This window comes from Marmota marmota, unplaced genomic scaffold (genome assembly GCF_001458135.2).
Source record: "Marmota marmota marmota unplaced genomic scaffold, marMar, whole genome shotgun sequence".
Taxonomy (NCBI): Eukaryota; Metazoa; Chordata; class Mammalia; order Rodentia; family Sciuridae; genus Marmota; species Marmota marmota.
Window position 1 is genome coordinate 22640238 of NW_026000016.1, and position 8909 is coordinate 22649146.

Here is an 8909-nt window from a genome sequence, read left to right on the forward strand (position 1 = left end):
TTGCATATGGATTTCCAGTTTTCCCAGCACCATTTGTTGAAGATGCTATCCTTCCTCCATTGCATGCTTTTAGCCCCTTTATCAAATATAAGGTAGTTGTAGTTTTGTGGATTGGTTTCTGTGTCCTCTATTCTGTACCATCATGTTTACTTTCTAAAAAAAAAAAAAGAGAGAGAGAAAGGAAACTATAGAGACAGATCACTTTTAATTTAGTGATAGACTTTTTCACAAGTTTCACTTGTAACTTTCTTTGGATATGTTTTATCTTATTCTTCAAATGTATCAACTCAGGTTTTGGATCCATGCTCCGAGCGCTTGGTGCTCAGATTGAGAAGACAACCAATCGAGAAGCTTGCCGGGATCTCAGTGGAAGGAGACTACGAGATGTCAATCATGAGAAAGCGTAAGACACCCACCTCTTTTGTTTTAAAGAGAGCAGCATACTTTCACTAGCAAATTACACATATGGCAATGCATATCAGAAATATTTACACTCTCATGGCTGGGGTTGTAGCTCAGTGGTAGAGCTCTTGCCTCATGTGTGAGGCACTGGGTTTGATCTTCGGTGCCCCATATAGATAAATGAATAAAATAAAGGTCCACCAACAACTAAAAAAATATATATTTAAAAAATATTTATACTCAGTTATTATCTGATTCAATCTTTTCTATAATTTAATAATTATCTTTGGGGTTTACTTAAGTCCATAACAATATGCTAGCAATAAATATGGCACACTTTTCTGGGGAAATATCACAATCTGAGTAAGATTCTATTGATTCATGTGGAGGGCCTTTTATGTATATAAACGTAGTCACACATTGCTTAACAACGAAAACTTGTTCTGAGAAATGCCTGGTTAGACAAATTTGTTGTACTAGCATTAGAGTATACATGGACAAACCCAGGTGGTATAGGTTGATCACTCGATGCAATCAAAAGATACTTGAGGCTGCTCCTTGCTAAACATGGCACACTGTTTTACAATAAACTTTTTTTTTAACAAATAGAAATATACCTTAAAATAACAGTAGGTACTGGGGTCTAGCTTGGTGGTAGAGCACTCGTCTAGCATGTGCAAGACCCTGGGTTCAATCCCAGCACTAAAAATAAAATAACAATAAATAGTAGAGTACATTAAATACATAAATCAGTAAGTCATTTTTTTATCATCAGAGATTATGTTGTATACGTTATTGTACGTGCTGTCTTTATACCCAACTGGCAGCACCGGTTTGTTCACACCAACATCACCACAGAGAGGTATGTTATGCTTTGTGCTGCAAAGTTACTGGCCTATTGTGTCATTAGGCAGTAGAAATTTTCAGCTCCACATTACAGTTTTCTGGACCACTGTCATATATGCAATCTGTCATTGAAGGAAACACATGACTATATATAATGTGTCCATTCAATTACATCTCTTTTCCCCCTTCCTCAGAATGGCTGAGTGGGTAAAACAGCAAGCTGAGCGGGAGGCTGAAAAGGAGCAAAAGCGCCTGGAGCGCCTACAGCGGAAGCTTGCAGAACCCAAGCACTGCTTCACCAGCCCCGACTACCAGCAGCAGTGCCATGAGATGGCTGAGCGGCTAGAGGATTCCGTCCTTAAAGGTGAGAATTCCTCAGTGTAGTCCATGACACTCCGGAAGCCTGCAGTTTCAGGGTGCTCCACACTGCACACAGAGAGTCTTCTTAAGCTCTCTTGAGGGTCTTGGCCTTCTGAGAGTCTTCTAAAAGCCTTGGAACCTCTCCCTTTAAAAACAATGTATTTTAACTCTCCTCCAAACAAAACACATACACACACATTGAGCATATTTAACCCCTGAATTCCATGGGCCCCAGGTAAGAACACATTTTATATGTTTGCAGGTTGGGATAAGCCTAGTCTTTGGGAGGTCCAGACCTCATTGTATTTGCTTTCAATTTTAGCTCAAAAAAAAAAAAAAAAAAAATTGGTGGGGTGTACTGGGGATTGAACCTAGGGATACCTTATCACTGAGCTATATCCTTAATCTTTTTATTTTTAATTTTTTTATTATATATTTTTTCTTTTAGTTATACATGGGCACAATATCTTTATTTGTTTATTTATTTTTATGTGGTGCTGAGGATCGAGCCCAGTGCCTCACATGTGCGAGGCAAGCACTCTTCAATTGAGCCACAACCCCAGCCCTTTATTTTTAATTTTTGAAACAGGGTCTCATTAAGTTGCTGAGGCTGGCCTTGAACTTAAGATCCTCCTATCTCAGCCTCTTCAGTTGCTGGAATCACAGCATGTGCCACTGTGCCTAGCAATATTTTAATTTTTTTAATATTTATTTTTTAGTTATAGGTAAACACAGTACCTTTATTTTATTTTTATGTGGTGCTGAGGGTTGAACCCAGTGCACCACGAATGCCAGGCGAGCGCTCTATCTCTGAGCCACAACCCCAGCCCCTTAAATGGTTTTTAATGAGAATAGTTCTCACTAATTTTTTGACATCCAAAGCATGTGCTAGACCTGTTGTAGGTACAGTTGAATAAAAAGATATCTATCCCTTCAAAAAAGGTTGTGATGATTGGGCATGGCGATGTATGCCTGTAATCCCCGGTACTCAGAAGCCCGAGGCAGAGGATTGCAGGTTGAGGCTAACCTCGGCAGTTTTAGCAAGACCTTGTCTCAAAATAAAATAAAACAGGCTAGAGATGTAATTCAGTGGCAGAACACCCCTGGATGTGATCCCCAGTATGGTAAAAAACAAAGATTGTGATAGAACAGGGGAAGCACAAATGTATGCAAATGACTAACATAAGAGAATAAGTAATTAGATTTGGAGAAGACTAGTTATGAACCTGTCAGCCTTAAGTTAACAAATTGGACATTGGTACTTTAAAAAGCTGGTTCCAGAACCAGAACGTTTATTTGAAATCTCTGTGAACTTGAAGCTAGTCTCATTTTAGCCATATGAGATGTGGAGTATATTAAGAAATTTCAATCTAGAATTTTAGATATCAGCTCCTCTTGCAATCCAGATTGTATAATTTCTTTAAATTTGGCTTTGATAGTAGAAACTATTAAATTTCTGGTTAGGTATGCAAGCTGCCTCCAGCAAGATGGTATCGGCAGAAATCAGTGAGAATCGGAAGCGGCCCAACAAATCAAATACAGACCAAGGAGCCAGTGCAAAGAAAAGAAAATGTTTTTGGTGAGTATCTTTCATTTTTATTTCAGATTGATCTTTAAGGACTGACATAATTTATTTCCTTCTTATCTATCCAGTAGATAGAAGCACATTTTTACATAATGTTTGACAGGAGCTTGGAGATTTTCCAGAGTGCTTCAGTCTTCAGGTTTTGGTGATTGTCACATTGTTCTCACTAGTAAAGCTTTGTGCTCTGAGTGCCATTAATGGAACCTCAAGGATAATTTTTTTCCCTTGGAGTGAAACATCAAATAGAGCTTTCTATTTGAATTACTTTTTGATATTGAAAGAGTTGATTTAAAAAATTCCAGCTGAAAGTCAAACTGTATTTCCACTTGCTTCTGTTTTCTGTTTTTTCACTGTTATCATTGAGTTCTTGACTTCTGTCATTTGTAGGTGAAAAGCACACCAACCCTTTTTCAAAACCACCATTCTTCTGATAGTTCTTTTGGCCCTCTGGTTGCCAGCTTGGTTCCCTTGGGCCAAGTTCTAGAAAATGGTGACTGCAAATGGATCTTGCTTCCTTGTCAGTCTCCCCTTTAGGGATGAAGGGATAATTATTAACCACAGGTCATGAACTGTTGAGTTCAGCTGAGAATTCTGTGTGTTCTTTGTGAGATGGGAATTAAATGTTCCTAAAAGAAGAAGTAGTAGCATTACCTGTAATTTAAAAAATTTATTGTGGTTTTTTGAGGTACAGTCCATATACAGCAAATGTGTCTGTTTTGATGGATCAGTTCTGTGGATTTTGAAAAGTATATAATATATAGTCATGTAACCATAACCCCAATCAAGGTAACAGTATTTTCGTCACCCTAAATAATTCCCAGATGCCCCTACAGTTAATTCCCTTCCTCCACTCATAGACTCTCCAACCACTGACCACCAGTGTGATGTTTGTTCTTATAATTTAGGCTTTTCCAGAATGTCATACACTTCAGTGCCTGACTTCTTTTGCTTAATATAGACTTTTTTTTTTTTCTTTTTTGGTACCTGGATTGAAGCCCCAAGGGGCACTTAACCACTGAGCCACATGCCCAGCTCTTTTTATTTTTTGAGACAGGGTCTCACTACAATGCTTAGGGCCTCATTAAGTTGCTGAGGCTGGCTTTGAACTTGTGATCCTCCTTTCTCAGCCTCCCAAATCACTGGTATTGCAGGCTTACACACCATGCCTGGCTTAACAGATGTTTAAGTATCATCTGTGGTATTATATGTATCGGTAGTTCATTCCTTTTTATTGCCACGTTTCATGGATATCCTACAATTTATTTATCTATTCTTCACTTGATAGATGTCTGGAGATTTTTCCAGTTAAGGGCAATTAGGAATAAAGCACAGATTTTCTTTATTATTTTATTTAATTTTCAACGGTTCAAATTAATGTGAGGAGAGCTTTAAGCAAGATCAGCTTCATTTTAAGAGCTTTACAAGTTTTAAAACAAGATTCTGGAGATGGGGTAGGGTTGGGATCCTATTGGATCGTTGGTAGGGTTGGTTCTATCCCCAGATTTTTTTTTTCCCTTCTATTTATGGCTCTGGAATTTTTTTTTTTTTTTTTTCTGAAATTGACCTATTCTCTATCTCAAGCTAGCATAATCAAATAATCTATTTTTTGGAGATCCCACAACTCTTTAAATAGAAGCTATAGGCCTGTTGCAGTGTCACAAGCCTGTAATTCCAGTGACTTGGGAGGCTGAGACAGGGGGATTACAAATTCGAGGCTAGCCTCGATAAATTAGCCAGATCCTGTCTCAGAATAAAAAAGGACCCATTATATAGCTCGTGATAAAGCACCCCTGGGTTCAACTGTCAGTATAGTAAATACATACATACACACAAATAGAAGCTGTAAATAATATCAAACCTTTTTATTCTGACAGGTTGGACATGGAAGGACTAGAGACTGCTGAGGGATCCAGTTCTGAGAGCTCAGATGATGACAGAGAAGAAGCACCTAGTACTTCAGGAATGAGCTTCGCCACTCCAAAAAATGGCAGGGATGCTGTTGAGATGGCAGCCAGATTTCCTAGCACTTCTCAGAGGGAGGAAGAATTGAGTACAGACCTTGGATTATCAGAACAAGTACAGAGTCCAGAGACTGACCCTGGGAAGTTTATTTCAGAAGACTTATTTGCAGACCTGGGAGAGACATCTACCAAGGAGCACAGGGAGAGGATGACAGTTAGAGAAACAGAGACTAAGGAGATAAAGAAAGCAGAATGTCAAGAACTCACAGAAAGGGAAGCAGCTGGTGTTGGACTGAGTAAGAACAAAGGGACAAAAGAAATCACTGATGGAGAAATAGCTGCCAAGGTAGCTCCTGGAGAGGATAGGGAAAACGTCCCCGTTGCCAAACTGGAGGAAAGCCAGTCAGGAAATAGAGTAAGTACTTATTTTGAGTCAATGTCTAGAGCCAAATCCATTTAATCTCCATAATAAGTCATTAATATGAAAATGTGCTTTTTTCCCTCATAAGCTGCGTAGCAAAAGGCATGTTTAATACTAGGAAGTACAGATGATGGAGGAGCTTTGACACACTAGAGGGTTGGTTGTTTTTCTTTTAAGCTCTAGTATTTATACTATTTTGCCACTAGGTGGTGTCTTTAGTGCCATTAGTTTTAAGATGCACATTTTTCACATTTTATCATCTCTGAAGTCAGATGTATAACACACACTGTAGCTTAATTGGTACTCCCCCGCCCCCTCTTTTTTTGTGGTACTGGGGATTGACTACAAAGGTGCTCTACCCCTGAGCCACATCCCCAACTTGTTTTTTAATCTCTCATTTTGAGAAAGGATCTCGCTAAGTTGCCCTAGTTGGCCTTGAACTTGTAATCCTCCTGCCTCAGTCTCCCTAGTCTCTGGGATTACAGGTGTGCACCAAATATTATTTTTTGGGTACCAGGGATTGAACTCAGGGGCACTCGACCACTGAGCCATATCCCAGTCCTGTTTTGTATTTTATTTAGAGACAGGGTCTCACTGAGTTGCTTAGTGGCCTCACTTTTGCTGGAGGCTGTCTTTGAACTCTTACTCCTTCTGCCTCATCCTCCCGATCTGCTGGGATTGTAGGCGTGGGCCACCGTGCCCAGCTAGGTATTCTTTTTGTTTGCTTTATTATCTTTTTTTAATTTGTTCTAATTATTTATACATGACAGCAGAATGCATTTGGGTTCATTGTACACAAATTGAGCACAGCTTTTCATTTCTCTGGTAGTATATGAAGTAGAGTTGTACCATATGTAAAGTCATACTGTGTACTTAAAGGTAATAATGTCCGTCTCCAACTAGCTATTTTTAATACATATAATAACTAGGATACATTTTGATAAATGGCCCTTTAGTTTTATATGTGCTTATATTTCCTATCACTAAACTACTTATACAGTTTTTCTTTCCCATATGAGACAATTTGAACAATAATTGTCAGCTGGACATAAAGATCTTTCTAATAGAAAATTCTATTCCTTTTAAAATTATCATTAAATCATAGGTCTCACGTTGAGCCTTTTAAAAAATCGTTTTCAGGCAGGGGCTGTAGCTCAGTGTCAAAGCGCTGGCCTACCATGCGTGAGGCACTGGGTTTGATCCTCAACACCACATAAAAATTAATAAATAAAATAAAGGCATTCTGTCCGTCTACAACTACAAAAAAATTTTTTTAAAAGTTATTTTCAGGGGCTGGGGATGTGGCTCAAGCGGTAGCGCGCTCGCCTGGCATGCGTGCGGCCCGGGTTCGATCCTCAGCACCACATACAAACAAAGATGTTGTGTCCGCCAAAAACTGAAAAATAAATATTAAAAAAATTTCTCTCTCTCTCTCTCTTTAAAAAAAAAATAAAATAAATAAAGTTATTTTCATTGTTCATACTTTTTTAGAGATAGATAGATGATTATTCTCTATTTTCTTTTCTTTCTTTTTTTTTTTAATTATTATTCTCTATTTTCAATGGAATACCTTCCAGCAAAAATCTTTTAATGTTTACTCTGTGGGTTTGCATTTTAGAATAGGAGGAAAATGCTTCTGCTTGTCATTTATCTAATCAGAATCTTCCCTTACCCTGCCCCCAAAAATAAGCAAAAATGCATAAATTGCCCTTTCTGTGGAGGACACTGAAGTTTTTCATGCTAATGCTTTAATTTGACCTCATCCTATCTCTAGAGTTGTAAGCATGTGGTTTGTTTAGGAATTGAACTTGGGATTTCACGAATGCTAGGCAAGAGCTACATCTTTAGCCCTAGGCATTAATTTTTTTTTTTTAATATTCTTTTAGTTGTAACTGAACACAATACCTTTATTTTATTTATTTATTTATTTTTATGTGGTGCTGAGGATCAAACCCAGTGTCTCACACATACTAGGCAAGCGCTCTGACACTGAGCTACTACCCCAGCCCAGGCATTTAATTTTCATATTGCATGTATACATTAGGAATTTTTTGTTTTTTTATTTTGTGTTTATCTATTTATTTATTGGTACTTTACCACTGAGCTACATCCCCTGACCTTTTTATTTTATTTATTTTGAGACAGAGTCTTGCTAAGTTGCTCAGGCTGACCTGAAACTCCTAATCCTTCTGCCTCAGCCTCCCAGGTCACTGGGATTACAGGCATGCACCACCAAAACCAGATAACATTAAAAGCTTTATCCTGGCTAAAGTTTTAGAAAAATGAATAAAGGCTTGGTACAGTGGTACACACCTGTAATTCTAGCAGTTTGGGAGGCTGAGATAGGAAATCACAAGTTTGAGGCATTGGCAACTTAGAGCCTATCTCAAAATAAAAAATAAAAAGGGCTACAGATAGTTCAGTTGTAAAGTGCCATTGGATTTGTGTGACTCCCAGTACCAAAAGAAAGAATGAACCATGGAGTAACATCTAGATGATTATTAAAATTCAGTAATAAGATAATGGCAAATTACATGATAGTTACTTGAAAAATAGTGTAGTTAACAGAAAAATGTTAACTCCTTCAGAAGGTGTTGGATTTAAATATTTTCTTTCTTTTCCCCTCAGGTTCTTGGTCAGGAAACTGTGGATTTGCTGGCATTCAGCTCTGCTGCAGAACTAGAGTTGTTGGGTTTGGAAAAACTCAAGAGTGAACTGATGGCCCTTGGACTGAAGTGTGGGGGGACGCTACAGGAACGGGCAGCAAGACTCTTCTCTGTCCGAGGACTTGCAAAAGAGCAGATTGACCCAGCTTTATTCGCCAAGCCTTTGAAAGGAAAAAAGAAATGAAGTTCATCAGAGCTGAATCCCTGTGTGTAGTCTGCTGGATAATCTGCCTAATGTGAATTTGTAGCCATCATTCCCATCAATTAAAAGCTATTTTTAACAACCCAATTCTAACTGTCTCCTTTTTTATTATTGCATTTGTAGAATTAAGTGTGAAACTATCTGGGCCTTCATGTTTTTTTTTTTTTTGCAAGGGTGGAGGTGCTAAGGATTGAACTCAGGGCCCTTTACCATTGAGCTGCACCCCCAACCTTTTTTACTTTTTATTTTGAGAAACAGGGACTCAGTTGCTAAGGCTTGCCTCAAACTTGGGATCCTCCTGCCTAGCCTCCCAAGTTGGTGGGATTGTAGGCATGTGGCACTGTTCCCAGTCTAAGAAGGTTTTTTATAATAAATAATTTGTTAAATAAAGAGCTATTGAGATTTTGGTTAGGAAAGTTATATTTTCAAGGAATTTATTCACGTGGCCCAAGTTGTCAGGTTTGTA

At 38.4% G+C, this 8909-nt stretch overlaps 1 protein-coding gene across 1 annotated transcript in view; it reads left to right on the forward strand.

Moving 5' to 3' along the window:
• Positions 1-8530, forward strand: part of Sde2 (SDE2 telomere maintenance homolog) — a 16747-nt gene extending 8217 nt beyond the window's left edge. The window contains exons 3-7 of the mRNA XM_015483585.2: positions 292-403; positions 1443-1612; positions 3073-3187; positions 5068-5569; positions 8204-8530. Coding sequence (XP_015339071.1) covers positions 292-403; positions 1443-1612; positions 3073-3187; positions 5068-5569; positions 8204-8425 — 1121 coding nt within the window. The 3' untranslated portion in view covers positions 8426-8530. The remainder of the gene's footprint in view (positions 1-291; positions 404-1442; positions 1613-3072; positions 3188-5067; positions 5570-8203) is intronic.
• The last annotated feature ends 379 nt before the right edge of the window (positions 8531-8909 follow it).